At 43.5% G+C, this 21,283-nt stretch overlaps 1 protein-coding gene across 3 annotated transcripts in view; it reads left to right on the forward strand.

The window, feature by feature from the left end:
* The first annotated feature begins 5,874 nt into the window (after nt 1-5,874).
* The window catches only part of LOC124031635 (copine-5), a 213,221-nt gene continuing 197,812 nt past the window's right edge, over nt 5,875-21,283 (forward strand). The window contains exon 1 of one of the 3 annotated variants that reach the window (XM_046343128.1): nt 5,875-6,566. In XM_046343128.1, coding sequence (XP_046199084.1) covers nt 6,457-6,566 — 110 coding nt within the window. In that variant the 5' untranslated portion in view covers nt 5,875-6,456. The remainder of the gene's footprint in view (nt 6,567-21,283) is intronic. The other 2 variants (XM_046343125.1, XM_046343126.1) reach the window with 2 other exon arrangements.

The following is a 21,283-nucleotide window of genomic DNA, read 5'->3' on the forward strand; positions in this document are numbered from 1 at the left end:
AACTTTCTCCCTCATCATTATTCACAATTCATTCTGAATTATCTGTAATCATGGTAGCATCCACATGAATGTAGAAGTTTTTATGAACATGTTCTAAACATATATAATTCCTGCTCGGTGAATGTGTAAGATCCAAAATGATTGATTTAGCCCTCTTACATGTGTGGTCTTTGTAAATGTCGGGGAGAGCCTTTTGCTTTCTCTCTACAATCTTACCACTGATTTGCACAACTCTCTAGGGTAATCTGACTTGTCCATGGGATGGAGCCAAACCAGGCAACTACACTAAATGTTAAGACAGGCTTCATAAAATATCTGTATAAGGAATATAAAACAGATTGATCGACAATCAGCCTTCTAAGTTTAGCAGGGAAAACAGTCTGGGTTGACATTTAGATAATAACACTCGCCCACTGTTGGCTCGAAAAGTTCAGCTTATTATCAACTATTGTACCGAAGTACTTATACTTCTCCACCTGTTTTATGCTCTGGTCACCGATGGGGATTGCCTTTGGAGCTGATGGTTGCTTCCGAAAATCTATGATTAGGCCTTTGGTCTTGGTGACATTCAGATCCAATAAAGAAAGAAAGAAAAATAAATAAATAAATGTTTGCCCGGGCTACGTCTCAATCCACTGCATCCGCCTGTTGGCTTTCTACATTTGCGGTGGTGACTGAGCAATTCCTGTTCGGTGGATGTGTAAGATCCAAAATGATTGATTTACCCCTCTTACATGTGTGGTCTTTGTAAATGTCTGGGAGAGCCCTTTTTCTTGCTCTCTACAATCTTATCACTGATTTGCACAACTCTCTAGGGTAATCTGACTTGTCCATGGGATGGAGCCAAACCAGGCAACTACACTAAATGTTAAGACCGCTGTGTTTGTCAGACCATGAGACATCCCAAAAATCGCTCTTCTAACAAAAACATATGTAGCGTCCGAACGGTATGGTCTATAAATATACCACTCTATGGAAAGGGGAGACTCTTGCGGACTTGATGGTGTTCTCCGTTTTGAGCTAGGATCACCACAAGTGTTTACAGGACTTGTCTGAAGTCTGTAACGCTGATGTGCCAACTTCAGTCTGTAGCATCCGAACCGTTTGAGCTACAAACTAATATGACTCCCACTATGGAAAAGGGAGACTCTCACAAACACCATGGTGTTCTCTGTTTTGCTCGACGACAAGTGTCTCTCTTCCACTTTGAGCTATGAGAGATTGACATGCATATTATTAATGTTAGCTCTCAGTATACAGCCGAGGGCCAGCCGGGCTGCCCTGTTCTGAGCCAACTGCAATTTTCCCAAGTCCTTTTTTGTGGCACCTGACCACACTACTGAACAGTAGTCCAGGTGTGACAAAACCAGGACCTGTAGGACCTGCCTTGTTGATAGTGTTGGCAGAGCAATGCTTTATTATGGACAGACTTCTCCCCATTTTAGCTACTGTTGAATCATTATGTTTTGACCATGACAGTTTTACAATCCAGGGTAACTCCAAGCATTCATTTTGAGATGTAGTTGAGGTTTAGGCTTCAGTGAATGATTTGTCCCAAATACAATGCTTTTAGTTTTGGAAATATGTAGGACTAACTTGTTCCTTGCTACCCATTCTGAAACTAACTGCAGCTCTGTGAAGTGTTGCAGTCATTTCAGTCGTTGTAGTACCTGACATGTATAGTGTTGAGTCATCCTGTTATGCAGGTGAATGAGGACCCAAAAGCGACTTGGCGAAAACAGAGTCTTTATTCCAGTAAAGGAGATAGGCAATACTCCTAGACAAATCGGAGCAGAAAACAAAACATAAAAAACTAATTCCACTCGTAGTGACGAGGACAGACTGGAGACTCGACCATAAACTGTAGGTTGCCTCGGGAAGGCACCGACCGTAGCAGACTCAGACACCTGCTCACACGCAGCATCTGAGGGAAACAAGACACGACAGGGCGAGACAAAGACACAGCACGGTGAACAATATACAAGGATCCGACAGGACAGAAACGGAAGACAAGGGGAGAAATAGGGACTCTAATCAGAGGGCAAGATACGGAACAGGTGTGAAAAGATTAGATGATTGATTAGGGGAATAGGAACAGCTGGGAGCAGGAACGGAACGATAGAGAGAAGAGAGAGAGGGAGGGAGAGAGAAAAAAGGGAACGAACCTAATAAGACCAGCAGGGGGAAAACGAACAGAAGGGAAAGCAAAATGACAAGACATATATGACAAAACATGACACATCCGCATACATAGACACACTGGCCTTACTCAAAGCCAGTGGCATGTCGCTAGTAAAGATTGAAAAAAAGCAAGGGGACTAAACGGCTACCCTGGGGAATTCCTGCTTCTACCTGGATTATGCATGAGAGGCTTCCATTAAAGAACACCCTCTGTGTTCTGTTAGACAAGTAATAGCTCTTTATCCACATTATAGCAGGGGGTGTAATGCCATAACACATCAGTTTTTATCCAGCTGCAGAATATGATCGATAATATCAAAAGCTGCACTGAAGTCTAACAAGACAGCCCCCACAATATTTCTCTCAGCCAATCATAAGTCATTTGTGTAAGTGCTGTGCTTGTTAAGTGTCGTTCTCTATATGCGTGCTGAAATTCTGTTGTCAATTTGTTTACTGTGATCTGATCTTACTAAGGGTTGGCAACAGGCTGATTGGTCGGCTATTTGAGCCTGTAAAGGGGGCTTTACTATTCTTGGGAAGCGGAATAACTTTAGCTTCCCTCCAGGCCCGAAGGCACATACTTTCTAGTAGGCTAAGATTGAAAATGAGACAAATAGGACCCCGGTGGCATGTCATTGTTGATCGACAACAATACTTTTTTCACCTCTTCCACACTGACTTTACGGAATTCAAAAGTACAATTCTTGTCTTTCATAATTTGGTCAGATATACTTGTACGTGTAGTTGCTGGCATGTCATCCCTAAGTTTGTTTATCTTGCCAATGAAAAAGTCATTAAAGTAGTTGGCAATATCAGTGGGTTTTGTGATAAATGAGCCATCTGATTCAATGAATGATGGAGCCGAGTTGGCATTTTTCCCCAAAATGTCATTTAAGGTGCTCCAAAGCTTTTTACTATCATTCTTTATATAATTTATCTTTGTTTCATAGTATAGTTTATTTTCATTTTTTATTTAGCGTAGTCACATGATTTCTTAATATCACATACATTATCAAGCATTTCACACATGTTATCCAGATACTGACTGTTAACACTTGGTGGTCTATAGAAGCTTCCCACAAGAATGGGCTTTAGGTGAGGCAGGTGAACCTGTAGCCATATTACTTCAACAGTATTTAACATTAGATCGTCTCTAAGCTTTACAGGAATGTGGCTCTTTATATAGACCACAACACCGCCCCTGTTGGCATTTATGTATTTCAGTAGATGTCATAACCATGTGTTGCTACCACTGTATCATCAAAGGTATCATCTAAGTGAGTTTCAGAGTCAGAATATGAATGTCTGTTACAAGCAAGTTATTGACTTCATGAACCTTGTTTCTCAGGCTGCATGTGTTCATATGGGCTATTTTTAGCACTTTTCTGGGTTGCTTGATTGTTTTTAATGCTTTACTGGGAAGCTTATCAGAAGTAGACTTGATAGTGCAGGGTGAGCTGTACAAAGTGGTCTTCCTATTAGGGCACACCACCTCAGTGCTAACAGTGTAACTCTGGTTCATAGGCTCATGATTACTGCATCCAATAGCTGTTGGATTAACAAAAGTATTCAGGGCAATTAGAGGGACATAAATGAAGTTACGTTGTGTCTGCCAACGCCCCGAGGATAATGTGCATTTGATGCAGCATTATGACGACTCATTGTCCCAATGGTAGGGATTAACTGTGCTGGTCTTAGGTCATTGATAATTCATTGTTTCAACGCATCCTTGAAATGCGTAGACAGAGTCCCAGGAGCCAAGATGATTTGGATGGACACCGCCAATCCTGTAGAGTGTCCTCTGTCTCCAGAAGGTGTTAAAGTTATCTATAAAAGTGACTCCAGCAGAGCTACAGTAATCGTTTAGCCAGATGTGTAATGCCAACAGTCTGCTGAATCTTTCACACCCACTGACCAACGATGGTACTGGACCTGGAATGATTGGCCGTTTTTTTTGGACTCTTTTTATGCTAAAATCAGTTCTTAAAATCCATTTTCAGATGTTCTGAGCTAGCCTTCCTGATGTCATTTGACCCCACATGGACTACGACAGTGTCAGCTCTGGCATCTGTTGTAGAACAGTCGGAAGCAGCCTTGTGATGTCCTGTACTCGAACTCCTGGGTAGCACCGGGTTTTTGCCTTGGGAACCGAGATGTTTCTAACCATAGAGCTGCCTATGATGACAGCTGGCGATGTTAAGTGGGCCGGTCTCTCAGGACGACACTTCAAAACCTTATTCCGTATGACTCATTTTTTTTACTCTCTTTTTTGCTATTTATGAATGAGTTATTCAATGCGTTTCTATGGGCTATAGTAGTAAAGACTAAATTCAATAATTGATCAAGTAAAACTAATTATTAAGAAGTGGAGACCTGAAGGGGTCCTAAAATTCTAAATCAAATAGCTAAATGATCCATGGTATGACTACCTTAAAACAATTCCATATGTTAGCTTAGTCTTATTTATTATTATTAAAGAAGGTTGACTAGAGGCTGGCACAGTGGGAGCCGGCCATTTTACTGTGTGCCATTGTTATCACAGGGCCAGTGACAATTGTGACTAAGGCTGTCACAATTACAAATGGCAAGGCCTCACTCCTCCTCCTCTTTCTCTATCTTTGCCAAGCCATGCCAACCCCCTTATTGGATACATCTGCACTAACACCACCCACCCGCCCACCCTTAGCCTGCCCCCACTAACCCCAGCCACCATAACTACCATGCTTTTACAGGCAGGACTCTTCTACCAGGGTGTGTGCGTGTGCGTTTGCATGTGCAATCTTGTGCCGTGAGAAAGAGAGAGAGAGAGGGTGAAAGGAGAGGGGTTAAGTGACATTATCTTTGTGTTTGTGTGAGAAGGAGCAGGGTTGTGTGTGCATCTGAAAGAGAGGTTGGGTTGTCACTGTCAGCCTAGTTCCTGTTGCAGAGAGAGACAAGCGTGAGCCCATGTTGGGGTGTAAATTGATTTCAGGGAGCCAGACCCTTAGTAAGAACTGGGAGCATTGAGGTGGAGGGCAACTTTTACAGATGAAAAATCATCACTTTCCTGTGTGGCTTCTAGCCTCGAGGTTCACTGTCTTTCACAGAAAAATTGTGGGGGAAAAAGTGGATCGCTCTATAAAAGCGGATCGCTCGATAAAAGCAGATCGCTCTATGAAAGCAGCACAAGCCGCACCGACGACTTGGGAGCTGTCCACCAATGTGGTGCTGAAACGAGACACACTTTCAATGTAGCGCTATACATTCTCTCTCTCTCGCTTTTTCTTTATTTTTCTTTCTCTCTCACACATATAGTTATGTAACAGCAACAACTGACTAAATGAATCAATGGATCGATATGTAAAAGAGCCGACGTGTCGATAACTGCATAGGCCTAATGCATCCATGTCGGATTCAAAATTCTAATTTTGGTAGACTACATTTTTTAAAAATTCGAACAGCGCTGCAAAATTAATTTCTCACAGAAAATAACATATTTTGTTTCTTCTTGCTGAGAGAAGCAATATTATCCCACCCACATCCATGTGTCAAAACGGCGTTCCATCTCATTATTACACTTGGAACTGTGACAGCAGCAAACGCAGAGCTGGCCAGCTGTAGGCTACGCATCTGGCTAAGAGGCGGGCATGGGCTGGTCTGTGAACGCCCGCGTGGAATAACTTGTGTAGAGAAGGAAGGAGGGAGGTGGAGTACAGAGCAGTAGTGTAGTATAGAAACCGCGTTCTCTGTCTTCAGTCTCTGGTCCGCGCAGTCTGAGCTCATCAGCCAGCGGTTGGAGTAGAGCTCTGCTTGACGCGCAAAGAGCAGGTCATCAGGCTACTCCCCTACAATGCGCTGCCTGTCAGCGGTGCGGCAACAGCTGTAGCTAGCGCGGTAGAGCGGCACGTCACTTTCATGGTCAGCCAAAACTGCACTATCTTTGGACAGTTTGCTAAGTGAGCTTCTTCAGAGAAAGGCTGTTGGTGTCCGGTTTCCCCGAATACCCCCCTCTCTCTCTCCCTCTCTCTCTCCCTCTCTCTCTCTCTCTCTCTCTCTCTCTCTCTCTCTCTCTCTCTCTCTCTCTCTCTCTCTCTCTCTCTCTCTCTCTCTCTCTCTCTCTCTCTCTCTCATCGCGGGGGGCTGGCGTGTGATCTGATCTCCGACCTGTCCTCGCGACTCACCGGGAGGGGGGACACGACACAATCACCACCCAACACGCGCTCGACTGGGGCCAGGCTGTGCGAGTCACGGATCGCTCCCGAGTCGCCCCGCGCGCTCGCCCTTGGGCTTGCGCCCATGGAGGGGGACGTCATGGACAAACTGGGGGACATGGCCTCGGTGTATGAGTTCGACCCGATCACCGGGAACATCCCCGCTACTAAAGTAGAGATCACCGTCTCATGCAGGTAAGTTCTTAACCCCGATCTCTGATCTTCAGTTCTAAGTTCCTCCAAAATTGTTCAAAAGCTGTGCTATTCTTAACCGCAGTGGTCCGTGTTCAGTTTTACATTTGATAACACACCACTTAGCAAGTCGTCTTCAACTGCTGTTGAGTCCTGACGACTGGCGGCGCGTTATGGTGAGGACAGATAGCCTATGGATCGTAGATATACAATGAGTGTACAAAACATTAAGAACACCTGCTCTTCCCATGACTGGCCAGGTGAATGCAGGTGAAAGATAAGATCCCTTATTGATGTCACTTGTTAAATCAGGTTAAATAAGGATTGTTAAGCCTTGAGACAATTGAGACATGGATGTGTGACATTCAGAGGGTGAATGAGCGAGACCAAATATTTAAGTACCTTTGAATGGGGTATGTGCAACTCAGTATTAGGAAGGTGTCCTTAATGTTTTGTACATTACATTGTGATTGTGCATAGCGTCAGTGCAAGATAGGGTCAATGCAGATAGTTCGTGTAACCATTAATCAACATAGTCAATTCAATATGAGGAAGGTGTTCCTAATGTTTGGTATACTCCATGTAGACTTGTAGGCGAATGGATACGGGAGACTCGCTGAGAGTGGAGGGGTTTTGGGTGGGACTGCTATCTGCATTCGACTACGGTAGGCTGTGGCTGAATAATACAGGACAGGAAGTTACAGCTGAGATGTCACTGTCACAAGCGTTGTTATCTTTTTCACATCAGCTTAAAAAAAAAATTAGGGATCAATTCTTTCATTGAGGAAAATGTGTCATTTAAACAGACACGTGCTCTTTGTTTGTTATGTAATTATCACTGTGCTACAGTGCCACTCACTCCATCCAGCCGCTCTCCAGAACCTAGCTGGATGAATCACTTTTAATAGATCGGCTGGCTGCACTGTGTCACAATGTATTGGCTAATTATTTAGTTGTTGTTGGTGGTGAGTGATGCTCCAGTGTAGAGTGCAGGTTGCAGGAATACGTGCACTTTGATGCACTCGCAGTGCACGGTATGTTTGAATGTGAGCCTGTGGGTCTTTAGGTGATTCGAGAGTCCGCTTAAGTCCACTTTGCAGTGTGTGTGTGTCAAAAACAAATGACATTTTATTGGTTGTGCACAGTACACATATTTTGCAGATATTATTGCAGGTGCAACAAAATGCTTATGTTTCTAGCGCCAATAGTGCAGTGATATCTAACAATACAAAACAAAACACACAAATCCATAAAATAAAAATGAAGAAATTAAGAGATATGAGAACGAGAAATCAGTCTGGAATATAAATATACATATATAAAGTGTGTGTACAGCAGTAGTTATATATGATGACTAGAATGCAGTATATACATATATAAAGTGTGTGTACAGCAGTAGTTATATATGATGACTAGAATGCAGTATATACATATATAAAGTGTGTGTACAGCAGTAGTTATATATGATGACTAGAATGCAGTATATACATATATAAAGTGTGTGTACAGCAGTAGTTATATATGATGACTAGAATGCAGTATATACATATATAAAGTGTGTGTACAGCAGTAGTTATATATGATGACTAGAATGCAGTATATACATATATAAAGTGTGTGTACAGCAGTAGTTATATATGATGACTAGAATGCAGTATATACATATATAAAGTGTGTGTACAGCAGTAGTTATATATGATGACTAGAATGCAGTATATATATATATATAAAGTGTGTGTACAGCAGTAGTTATATATGATGACTAGAATGCAGTATATACATTTGAAGTGGGCAAACCAGTACGTAAACATTATTAAAGTGATTAGTGTTCAATAACTATGTACAGTACATAGGGCAGCAGTCTCTAAGTTGCAGGGTAGAGTACTGGGTGATAGCCGGCTAGTAACAGTGACTATGGTTCAGGGCAGTGTACAGGGTGGAGGCTGGCTAGTGGTGACAATTAACAGTCTGATGGCCTTGAGATAGAAGCTGTTTTTCAGTCTCTCGGTCCCAGCTTTAATGCACCTGCACCGTGGCTCGGGTGGCTGAGGTCCTTGATTATCTGCTTGGCCTTCCTGTGACACCAGGTGCTGTAGATGTCCTGGAGGGCAGGCAGTGTGCCCCCGGTGATGCATTAGGCTGACCCCACCACCACCCTCTGGAGACCCCTGCGGTTGCGGTTGGTGCAATTGCCGTACTAGGTTGTGATACATTCCGACAGGATGCTCTCAATGAAGCATCTGTAGAAGTTTGTGGGATTTTTTCTTCTGCCCCCTGAGATTGAAGAGGTGCTGTCGTGCCTTCTTCACCACACTGTCTGTATTTCCTATTTTAAAGAGTCGGATGCGAGAGTTTTTACTCACTAAAGTAACAACACAGTTTGGTGAAAGACTTAGTAACTTAGTTGTAGTCACAATGTGGTTATCTATAACTACAAACATAGTTATATTTGACAGTTTTTACATATGAACTTATTTCCGGATGTCTTCGGAACTACATACAGTGCACTATTTCTCAACGTCATATGGAGAACTGGTGCTGCCTAGCTGGTCCCAGCTGGCTAACGTTAGCTACTAGCCATGCTAGAATGTATTTACATTCCAAACCAAGTGTTGGCGCTGGGGAGCTACTATGTACAGTTGAAGTCAGAAGTTTACATAAACCTTAGCCAAATACATTTATACTCAGTTTTTCACAATTCCTGACATTAGTTCTAGTAAAGAGTTCTTAGGTCAGTTAGGATCACCACTTTATTTTAAGAATGTGAAATGTCAGAATAATATTAGAGATAATTATTTATTTCATCTTTTATTTCTTTCATCACATTGTTTATTTCTTTCATCACAAGTTGACATAAACTCAATTAGTATTTGGTAGCATTGCATTTAAATTGTTTAGCGTGGGTCAAACGTTTCGGATAGCCTTCCACAAGCTTTTGGGCCATTCCTCCTGACAGAGCTTGTGTAACTGAGTCAGGTTTGTAGGTCTCCTTGCTCACACATACTTTTCAGTTCTGCCCACAAGTTGTCTATGGGATTGAGGTCAAGACTTTGTGATGGCCATTCCAATACCTTGACTTTGTTGTCCTTAAGCCATTTTGCCACAACTTAGGAAGTATGCTTGGGGTCATTGTCCATTTGGAAGACCAAGCTTTAACTTCCTGACTGATGTCTTGAGATGTTGCTTCAATATATCCCCATAATTGTCCTCCCTCATGATGCCATCTATTTTGTGAAGTGCACCAATCCCTCCTGCAGCAAAGCACCCCCACACCATGATGCTGCCACCCCCGTGCTTCACGGTATGGATGGTGTTCTTCGGCTTGCAAGCCTCCCCCTTTTTCCTCCAAACATAACAATGGTCATTACGGCCAAACAGTTCGATTTTTGTTTCGTCAGACCAGAGCACATTTCTCCAAAAAGTACAATCTTTGTCCCCATGTGCAGTTGCAAACCGTAGACTGGCTTTTTTGTGGCGGTTTTGGAGCAGTGGCTTCTTCCTTGCTGAGCATCCTTTCAGGTTATGTCGATATAGGACTCGTTTTACTGTGGATATAGATTTTGTACCTGTTTCCTCCAGCATCTTCACAAGGTCCTTCGCTGTTGTTCTGGGATTGATTTGCACTTTTTGCACCAAGGTACCTTCAACTCCAGGAGACAGAACGCATCTCCTTCCTGAGCGGTATGACAGCTGCATGGTCCCATGGTGTTTATACTTGCGTATTATTGTTTGTACAGATGAACGTGGTACCTTCAGGCATTTGGAAATTTCTCCCAAGGATGAACCAGACTTGTGGAGGTCTACAATTATTTTTCTGAGGTCTTGGCTGATTTCTTTTGATTTCCCCATGATGTCAAGCAAAGAGGCACTGAGTTTGAAGGTAGGCCTTGAAACACATCCACAGGTACACCTCCAATTGACTCAAATGATGTCAATAAGACTATCAGAAGCTTCTAAAGCCATGACGTTGTTTTCTGGAATTTTCTAAGCTGTTTAAAGGCACATTCAACTTGACCCACTGGAATTGTGATGCAGTGAATTTAGTGAAATAATCTGTCTGTAAACAATTGTTGGAAAAATTACTTGTCATGCACAAGTAGATGTCCTAACCGACTTGCCAAAACTAGTTTGTTAACAAGCCATTTGTGTAGTGGTTGAAAACCGAGTTTCAATGAATTCAACCTGAGTGTATGTGTTATGCAGGTGAATGCGGACCCAAAAGCGACTAATCCTGAATTCTTAACAGGTAATGTCCAAACGGGGAATAACAGAAATCCTCTAGTCTGTAGAGGGGAATAACAGGAGAAGCGGACACAGACTGCAGGTCGCTTCGGGTAGGCGCAGGCCGTAGCTGATAGAGACACCTGCTCACACGCAGCATCTGATGAAGGCAAAAACACGACAGGACGGAACAAGAACACAGTACAGCAAACAAGGATCCGACAAGGACAGAAGCGGAAACAGAGAGAGAAATAGGGACTTAATCAGAGGGCAAAATAGGGGACAGGTGTGAAAGAGTAAACGAGGTAGTTAGGAGAATGAGGAACAGCTGGGAGCAGGAACGGAACGATAGAGAGAGAGAGAGAGAGGGATAGAGAGAGGGAAAGAACCTAATAAGACCAGCAGGGGGAAACGAATAGAAGAGGAAGCACAGGGACAAGACATGACAATCTATGACAAAACATGACAGTATGTAAACATCCGACTTCAACTGTACATCCACAAAGAAGAAACCATATACATTCATATGTAAAACTGCATCTCCTTCACGTGTTTGTTTGGTTTTGGCAGTCGAGCGAGTGGGATTGTAGTTTTCTGTTGATTGTAGCAAGTGCAGTAATACCCACATAATGCAGTAATACCCACAAGGACAGGGTTACGACTCATTTGTCTGCAAAAAACAAATACTACCACTGCACTATCGAGAGCATCCTGATCGGCTGCATCACGGCCTGGTACGGGAATTGCTCTGTCCTTGACCGCAAGGCCCTCCAGCTTGTGGTAAAGATTGTAGTAAAGATTGTGGCTTGTGGTAAAGATGGCCCAGTACATCATCCCACCCATCCAGGACATCTACTCGAAACAGTGCCTGAGGAAGGCTGTATCAAGGACCCCACACACCCTAGACACAAGCTGTTCTCTCCCTTACTGTTGTGCAGATGGTATCAGAGCATGAGTTCTGATAGAAACGGTCTCTGAGCCTTCTGGTATCTACAAGCCATCAGACTGCTGAACACTTGTACTGGACTGACCACCTGCTTTGATTGTCCACACCTTAACACATATGCACTCATTCATGCACACACCCACACAGACATATGCAAACACACGTATACATTCATGCTACACACACACACACACACACACACCCATCACAACTGCTGCTGCCAGACTCCTATTATACTGCTCAATTAATACACTTCCCCAATACACGTGTAAATATTGGACCATAAATTGTGCCTTTCTGTAATTATACTTATGCTTAAATGTTTATTCTATTCTACTGCTATTTACTTTGTTTTGTATTCTTACTTTGTATTATTTCTTGGTGTTCTTGCATTGTCGACAAAAGGAATCTACATGTAAGCGTTTTGTTGAACGAGGCATACCATGCAAATCGTGTACACACGACTAATAAAACTTGAAAATGAACTGAAAACCAGCTGCTGTGCTGTGCGTGAATGTGAAGCCTGCAGTCTTTATTTCCTACCGACCTACCGGTACATTGTGAGTGTCAGCAGTGACGGAGATAAGCCGGGTAAATTCAATGTGGACTTACCTCACTATGGAGTGAGTCCACTGACTAAATCAAATTATCATCATTTAGCTGAATGATTGAGTCAAAATTGCGCAACATCAAGCAGAATAAGACCAAATTTGCACCCCACTGGGCACACACTGGTTGAAACAATGTCGTTTCCACAGCATTTAATTGAATTTACGTTAAACCAACGTGGTTGAATTGATGTCTGTGCCCAATGGGGGTCACACTTAAAAACACACTCTTTCAAGTGTGGGTGGGCGGCCCCTCTACCTCTCCATAACTCTCTTTTGTTAAATGTAGGTGTTAAGAAGCACTCAGCCAAATGGAATGAGTCCACTGACTAAATCAAGACTTAATCCATTTGGCTGAGTGCTTCTTAACACCTATGTTTAACAAAGAGAGTTATGGAGAGGTAGAGGGGGTGCAATTGGGTCTCATTATGCTTGAGGGTGTGCAATTTTGGCTCGATCATTCAGCTAAACGCTGTAATTTGATTCAGATGCAGTGGCACCTTTCCTTGTCCCATTGTATTGTACTGAGATGAGGTGACTCATCTCTTTTGAGCGGTTGGATTCCATTGGCTTTCAGAGAGTGTTCCAGAAAGATGAGGATATGGGAAAACGTGTGTGTGTGTGTGTGTGCGCGCGCGTGTGCGTGTGTGTGTGTGCGCGCGTGTGCGTGTGTGTGTGTGTGCCTGTGTGTGTGTGCGTGTGCGCGTGTGTGTGTGTGTGTGTGTGTGTGTGTGTGTGTGTGTGTGTGTGTGTGTGTGTGTGTGTGTGCGTGTGCGTGTGCGCGCGCGTGTGTGTGTGTGTGTGCGCGTGTGCGTGCGTGTGTGTGTGTGTGTGCGCGCGCGCGCGTGTGTGTGTGTGTGTGTGCGCGTGTGTGTGTGTGTGTGTGTGTGCGTGTGCGTGATGAGCGGGTCAGCTGTTTGTTCACCCGCCCCGCAATTGCTAATAACTGCTGTTCACAAATGCTCTCCATCCAACCTCACTGACCTCGAGCTGTTTTGCAAGGAGGAATGGGAAAAAAATTCAGTCTCTCGATGTGCAAAACTGATAGAGACATACCCCAAGCGACTTACAGCTGTAATCGCAGCAAAAGGTGGCGCTACAAAGTATTAACTTAAGGGGGCTGAATAATTTTGCACGACCAATTTTTCAGTTTTTGATTTGTTAAAAAAGTTTGAAATATCCAATAAATGTCGTTCCACTTCATGATTGTGTCCCACTTGTTGTTGATTCTTCACAAAAAAATACAGTTTTATATCTTTATATTTGAAGCCTGAAATGTGGCAAAAGGTTGCAAAGTTCAAGGGGGCCGAATACTTTCGCAAGGCACTGTAAGTTTACACACTCCCAGGAATGCCATACATGATGGCTCATTAGCTTATACAATAACTTTCACACGACTAGATGGCCGGGCGGGGTGGGTGTGGTGCCAGACACAGTAGGGGTTCAAACTGTAGAACCCAGCTCCTACATTTGAATATAAAAATCAAATTTATCAAACAAAACTATGCTACATTTTATCTCTGTGACTCTCAGGATAACAAATCAGAGCAAGATTACTGACTGTAAGTACATTATTTACCTGCAGAGGTGAATATATCAGACCAGTTGCCGTGATAAAATGTTGTTGTTGTGCACTCTTGTGAGGCTAGTTGGACGTACTGCCAAATTCTCTAAAAATACATTGGAGGAAGCTTATTGTAGAGAAATGAACATTACATTCTCTGGCAACAGATCTGGTGGACATGTCCATGGGAGGGAATAGCGGGGGGAGCAGGTAGCTGATTAGTGGTGGCTATTTAGCTGCCTGATGGTCTGAGGGTAGAACCTATCGGCCAGTCTTTCAGTTTTTGCCATGATGTTCCTGCACTGCCGCATCTGATTGATTGAAGCGGGGAGAACAGGGCATGGCTAGGGTGGCTGGGGTCCCTGATGATCTTCTTGGCCTTCATGTGATACCTGGTGTTGTAGGTGTCCTGTAGGGCACCCAAATGGTGATTTCGGCTGCACGTATAAATCTCCAAAGAGCCTTGAGGTCTGCGGTACATCACAGCCTGCTGTACCAGGCTTTGATATAGCTCGTCAGTCTGCTCTCGATGGTGCTCCAGGGAAGTTCTTTAGCATACTGAGGTTAGTCACTGTCGTGCCTTCTTCACTATGATGTCCATGTGATTAGACCATTTCAGCTTCTCTGAGATGTGTACGCCAAGGAATTTGTAGATATTGACTTCTTCACGGGGCCCCGTTGATGAGGATGGGGTCGTGTCCAGCCTGGTTCCTCCTGAAGTCCACAATCAGCTCCTTTATTTTGCTAACATTGAGGGAGAGGTTGTTTACTTGTGGGCTGTCTCATTGTTGTTGGTGATCAGGTCTAATATTATCATGTCATCAATTAACTTGATGATGGAGTTGGAACTGTGTGAGGCCATGCAGAGAATACAGGAGGGGACTAAGGATGCACCCTTGTGGGGCCCCCATGTTGAGGATCAGTGTCGAGGAGATAATGTTCTGAAATGTTTTTTTGTTTTTTTTAATTGTACCTTTATTTAACTAGGCAAGTCAGTTAAGAACAAATTCTTATTTTCAACGACGGCCTAGGAACAGTGGGTTAACTGCCTGTTCAGGGGCAGAACGACAGATTTGTACTTTGTCAGCTCGGGGGTTTGAACTCACAACCTTCCGGTTACTAGTCACACGCTCTAACCACTAGGCTACCCTGCGCCCCCGTAATGAAAATAAAATAAATAGGGAGGGCCTCCCGGGTGGCGCAGTGGTTAAGGGCGCTGTGCCATCAGAGTCCCTGGGTTCGCGCCCAGGCTCTGTCGTAACCGGCCGCGACCGGGAGGTCCGTGGGGCGACGCACAATTGGCCTAGCGTCGCCCGGGTTAGGGAGGGCTTGGTCGGTAGGGGTGTCCTTGTCTCATCGCGCACCAGCGACTCCTGTGGCAGGCTGGGTGCAGTGTGCGCTAGCCAAGGTGGCCAGGTGCACGGTGTTTCCTCCGGCGCATTGGTGCGGCTGGCTTCCGGGTTGGATGCGCACTGTGTTAAGAAGCAGTGCGGCTTGGTTGGGTTGTGTATCGGAGGACGCATGACTTTCAACCTTCGTCTCTCCCAAGCCCATACGGGAGATGTAGCGATGAGACAAGATAGTAGCTACTACAAACAATTGGATACCACGAAATTGGGGAGAGAAAGGGGTAAAATTAAATAAAAAAATACAAAAAATAAATAGGGAATGGATAGCATCCACTTCTCATATTTTATCAACCCATTTTTCACTACCATGTTTTATGTTTGGATTTGTAATTTGTAATGTATGCTTCTTTTATTCTCCTTTTATGTTGCCTACCTTCACCACCTGGGGGCGGCCTGTCAGGAAGTCTAGGACCCAGTTACATAGGGAGGAGTTCAGACCCAGGGCTGTGAGCTTTGTTATGAGCTTATAGGGCACTATGGTACTGAAGGCTGAGCTGTAGTCGATGTCCAGCATTCTCACATACTGTATGCATTCCTTTTGTCCAGGTGGGTAAGGGCAGTGTACAGTGCAATGGCGATTGTGAGTCAACATATTCATTGACATTATCTCCAGAGGCAACCCGGAACATATTCCAATCTTGGAATGTATATTCCAATCTTGAATTCTGATTGGTCGAACCAACGCTGTACAGACCTGATCACCGGAGCTTCCCCCTTGAGTCTTTGTTTGTAGGCAGGGAGAATCAAGAAGGAGTCATGGTCGAATTTTCCGAAAGGAGGACGGGAGAGGGCCTTATACCTGTGTTTAAAAGGCGTGTAGCATTGGTCAAGAGTAGAATTTCCGAGCATTAGACAGTCCATGTGTTGGTAATAATTTGGGAGCACGGATCTCAAATTACTTTTGTTTAAACCCCCCGCAACAATGAACGCTGCCTCCGGGAATCCAGTCTCCAGTTTGGTCAGGGTCCTCTCTCTTTGAGAGCCTTTTTGTTGTTGGCTTGGTGCGGGATGTATACAGCCATGGCGATAATCCTGGTTAACCCTTTCGGAAGGTAAAAAGGAAGATGTTTTATGACCAAGTATTCCAAGTCGGCGGAGCAGAAACTCGCAAGATAGGAGTCCGCTTCCTATCCGCTCGAAAAACTGTTAAATCCTTCCGGTTGTATATAATCCATCTGGGTGATGGAAGAAAGCCAAGTCTCAGAAAAACAGAGTATGTTGCCGGATCTGATGTTCCTCTGGAACGAGATCCTCGCTCTGAGTTCATCAAGTTTGTAAATTAATGATTGAAGATTGGCAAGTAGTATTCTCCACTACTGTTCCCGAGCAGAAATGTACAAGGGGTTTATCGTTCTACTGCAAGAAATGCTTAATTAATAACAGTTCATATAATATTAGGCTATGTGAAAAGGTTATAGACCTACAGTCAGTGTCCAGATTTCAGTTAGGTCATTATTCGATTTGACCCATCTGAACAGACTGGAGTTTTCTTGATGTGCCATATTTGAAGTCCCAGTCTTGTGACTCTCTAATTTGTATACCGTCACACATACCATAGTCGACAATGCTATCATCCTCTTTTACCACTTCACAAAATCTTTCCCAAACATTACTGTTCTGGCCCTCCCTTCACTTTATTTTTAACTCTCCATTTCATAGCCTTTTCTCTTATTGAATTCAACTCCGACATTGTCCTTTTTGCCTCACTGGATCATCAAGGACTTTTGCTGCCCAGGTTCCCAAAAGCCTGCAGATTGGCGTGTATTTGCCAAGTGTACAGTTAGGCCCTGCAGTTTAGGCTTACACACTATTTTCAGGTACACATTTTGAAACAAATACCTCAATGTAGCATATAGATCAATTGCACAATAATTATACATTTATAGATTTTTAATGCATTGTTTTCTCTTTATTTAACCCGCCCGCCAACCACCCGCCCTTCATCCACACAATATTTCATGACCCTAAATCCACCTGCCCCACAGATATAACCACGGGGACTGCGGTTGTGGGTCAACCCACCTATCACTAGTGTGTGTGTGCGTGTGTCTGTGGTATAATATTGTCACACCTGGAAGTGGTGAAGATGTGTCTTGAGTTGATGTAGATGGCATTGATGGGGCTCTCATGACCCATGACCTCTCCTATGGGGGTGAAGTTGTCAACTGCCATTTATGGTGAAAAACAATTCATCTTTGAATAGAATTTCTCCATGTCTGTGACACCACATGACACATTGCATCAACCTGGCCTTCCAAAACTATACAGACATCATACATCAATCTGTCACACTTCTCAAGTACGTCCACATCCAACCGTTTAATATTTCAATGCATTACAAATCTATCTTAATGGCTTTTGCTAAGGCTGTGAATTAAATGGCAGTGAATAAAATACATTCAGGATGTATTACTGGCAGGGTTCTAATCTATATTGTAACAGTACATTCTCTCCCCTGCCACCACACGGTAAACACACACACACACACACACACACACACACACACACACACACACACACACACACACACACACACACACACACACACACACACACACACACACACACACACACACACACACACACACACACACACACACACACACACACACACACACACACACACACACACACACACACACACACACACACAGTAATCATAACCATTCAGTGCTGATACATACTGTCAGAGACTACCAAAGGGAGTAAACTACCGGGCCTGTTGAAAATGTCTGGTTATCATAATGGGTGGTACATGTGGGATGGAATATAGAATGTTAATTTTAGAACATCCTATAATATTTATATATAATAATGTATTTTTGCAGAAGACAGTTTTTGTGAGTAAAGGTTGGATAGCCTCCTGAGTATGATTTTTTTTACATCACATACAGTACCAGTGAAAAGTTTGGACACCTACTCATTCAAGGGTTTTTCTTTATTGTATTATTTTCTACATTTGTATAATAATAGTGAAGACATCAACACTATGAAATAACACATATGGAATAATGTAGTAACCAACAAAGTGTTAAACAGATGAAAATATATTTGAGATTATTCACAGTAGCCACTCTTTGCCTTGATGACAGCTTTGCACACTCTTGGCTGGGGAACACTGCTGCACAGCTATGTTCAGGTCTTTTCAGAGATGTTCGATCGGGTTCAAGTCTGGGCTCTGGCGTGGCCACTCAAGGACATTCAGAGACTTGTCTCGAGGCCACTCCTGAGTTGTCTTGGCTGTGTGCTTAGGGTCACTGTCCTTTTGGAAGGTGAACCTTTGCATCAGTGTGAGGCCCTGAGTGCTCCAGAGTGCTCTTTATCAAGGATCTCTCTGTACTTTGTTCCGTTCAACTTTGCCTTGATCCTGACTAGTCTCCCAGTCCCTGTCGCTGAAAAACATCCCCACAGCATGATGCTGCCACCACCATGCTTCATTGTAGGGATGGTGCGAGGTTTCCTCCAGACGTGACACTTGGCATTCAGGCCAAAGAGTTCAATATTGGTTTCATCAGACCAGAGAATCTTGCAGGATGTCATGTGCCTTTTACTGAGGAGTGGCTTCAGTCTGACCACTCTACTGTAAAGGCCTGATTAGTGGAGTGCTGCTGAGATGGTTGTCCTTTTGAAAGGTTCTTCCATCTGCACAGAGGAAGCCTAGATCTCTGTCAGACTGACCTTCGGGTTCTTGGTCACCTCCCTGACCAAGGCTCTTCTCCGCCGATTGCTCAGTTTGGCCTTGGCGGCCAGCTCTACGAAGAGTCTTGGTGGTTCCAAACTTCTTCCATTTAAGAATGATGCAGGCCATTGTTTTCTTGGGGACCTTCAATGCTGCACAAATGTTTTGGTACCCTTCCCCAGATCTGTGCCTCGACACAATCCTGTCCTTCGTCCTCATGGTCTGGTTTTTGCTCCGACATGCTGTGTCAATTGTGGGACCTTATATAGACAGGTGTGTGCCTTTTACAAATCATGTCCAATCAATTTAATTTAATCCAATCAAGTTGTACAAACATGATCAATGGAAACAGGATGCACCGGAGCTCAATTTTGAGCCTCATAGCGAAGGGTCTGAATACTTATGTAAATAAGGTATTTATGTTGTTTTATTTTATATATATATATATGTTAAAATGTATTAAAACCTGTTTTCGGTTTATCCTTATGGGGTATTGTGTGTAGAATTAAAATTATATTTAATCCATTTTAGAATAAGGCTATGTAACAAAATGTGGAAAAAGTCAAGGGGTCTGACTACTTTCTGAAGGCACTGTAAGTACAATTAAATAGTCTTAATTGGTCAACCATTGTAACTGGTTGATGAATGGTTGGGTCATTTAGGGTAAAGTCCCAGGTGACTAGGCTAAGCAAGTTGTGATGTACGGTTAGAGATCAGGGGTCAGACAGGGTGAGTTATGGCAAGGTCAAATACTGTAGATCAAAGTAGTGAGAGGAAAACCCCATTACATGATTACATCATGCTGCACTTCCTGTGTTTTTGTTGAATGACCGCTCCTCTTGAGAACGTAGTACAGTGTAGCACATGGGTACTTTTTATACGAACTGAATATATTTATTGAAATGGACATTGTACCTGTAAAAATGACAAAACAAATAGAAAATTGGGTTAATAAAAAAGGAAATAACAAAGCTAGTAATACGGTGTGACAGAGACAAATGGGAAGTACTGCTTCTGTAATCTGTTATTACTGTTACTACAGTACTTAGAGCCCTCAGGGTCCTGAAACTGAGAAACACATCTATTTTAGTTACTTTACATCTAAGAGATGAAAGGAGGGAGATAAAGAGAGAGTGGATGGGAGGTACGGTGAGAGAGAGAGTGAGAGAGAGAGACTTTTGGGTTGGTACCATCACACAGTAACATCTCCACTATACTGTACTAAATATATTTAGACATAAATCCCTGTGTCTCCACTTTAAATTTGCATAAAGTTGTATGCATGGTGCCATATGAAACCAGACACTCTCTATCTGTATCTGATGGTTGAGTTCCTATTCCTTTTACAGTGCACTACTTTATACTGTAAAGTAGTGCACTATATAGGGAATAGGGTGCAATTTCGGGCACATCCTATATCTGATGGTTCGTCACTGATCTGGGGCAGATTGGACAGCAGCACATCATGAGGTATTAAATCCTGGAGACTAGACATAATGTAGCTACTGTAGCTCCTACTCACCTTCAAAAAGGGTGTGTGTCCTTGGCTGCTGTACACTTACTGTACTTCTTTACACTATAGAGGGATAGATGGATGCATTGACTGTAGACGTTTATGAAGTGCATGAATATTCAATATTAATATTTAGAGTGTAGAGAATATGTTAAGCGAGAAAGCCAGCAGACAGACGTGGTAATAATCCCAAACACAGCTGTTCAGATCCATCCGCATTTGGCAGGACTGTACGGAAGACGCTTACCTGGTCCAAGATGTGATTGGAATTGGAAAACAGATCTGAGAACAGGCGAGGAAGAAGCTTGTATCTCCACAACTGTCAGTCCCTAAACTGTCACACAACTGTCAGTCCCTAAACTCCTTGTCATACACAGGTTCTACTGTCCCCAGGTCAGTCTCAGTCTCCGATAGAAACAGCTGCAGTCTAAAGCCCAGAACAGAACCCAGGTACCTCAGGTCACAAACACTGTGGGGCTCATACTTGCGAACATTAGAAAAAGTTTGTTTAACCTGGACTACGTAAACGATTGTAATTGGCTGATGCGCATTATGAGACGGAGGTCCAGGTTAAACTGAAACTTTTTCTAATGTTCGCAAGTATGAGCCCCACTGTGTTCCAACCACAACAGCCTGGAACACAGAGACTAGTCAGGTCAAAAAGACTGTGTTCCACTAACACAAAGCTCTGAGATACTGTAGGTCACCAACACAAAGCTCTGCCTTGCTCCATGTACCAACCTACAACACATTTCCACTCCAGAGTCGAGGGAGAAAGGG

Source organism: Oncorhynchus gorbuscha, linkage group LG03 (assembly GCF_021184085.1).
Source record: "Oncorhynchus gorbuscha isolate QuinsamMale2020 ecotype Even-year linkage group LG03, OgorEven_v1.0, whole genome shotgun sequence".
Taxonomy (NCBI): domain Eukaryota; kingdom Metazoa; phylum Chordata; class Actinopteri; order Salmoniformes; family Salmonidae; genus Oncorhynchus; species Oncorhynchus gorbuscha.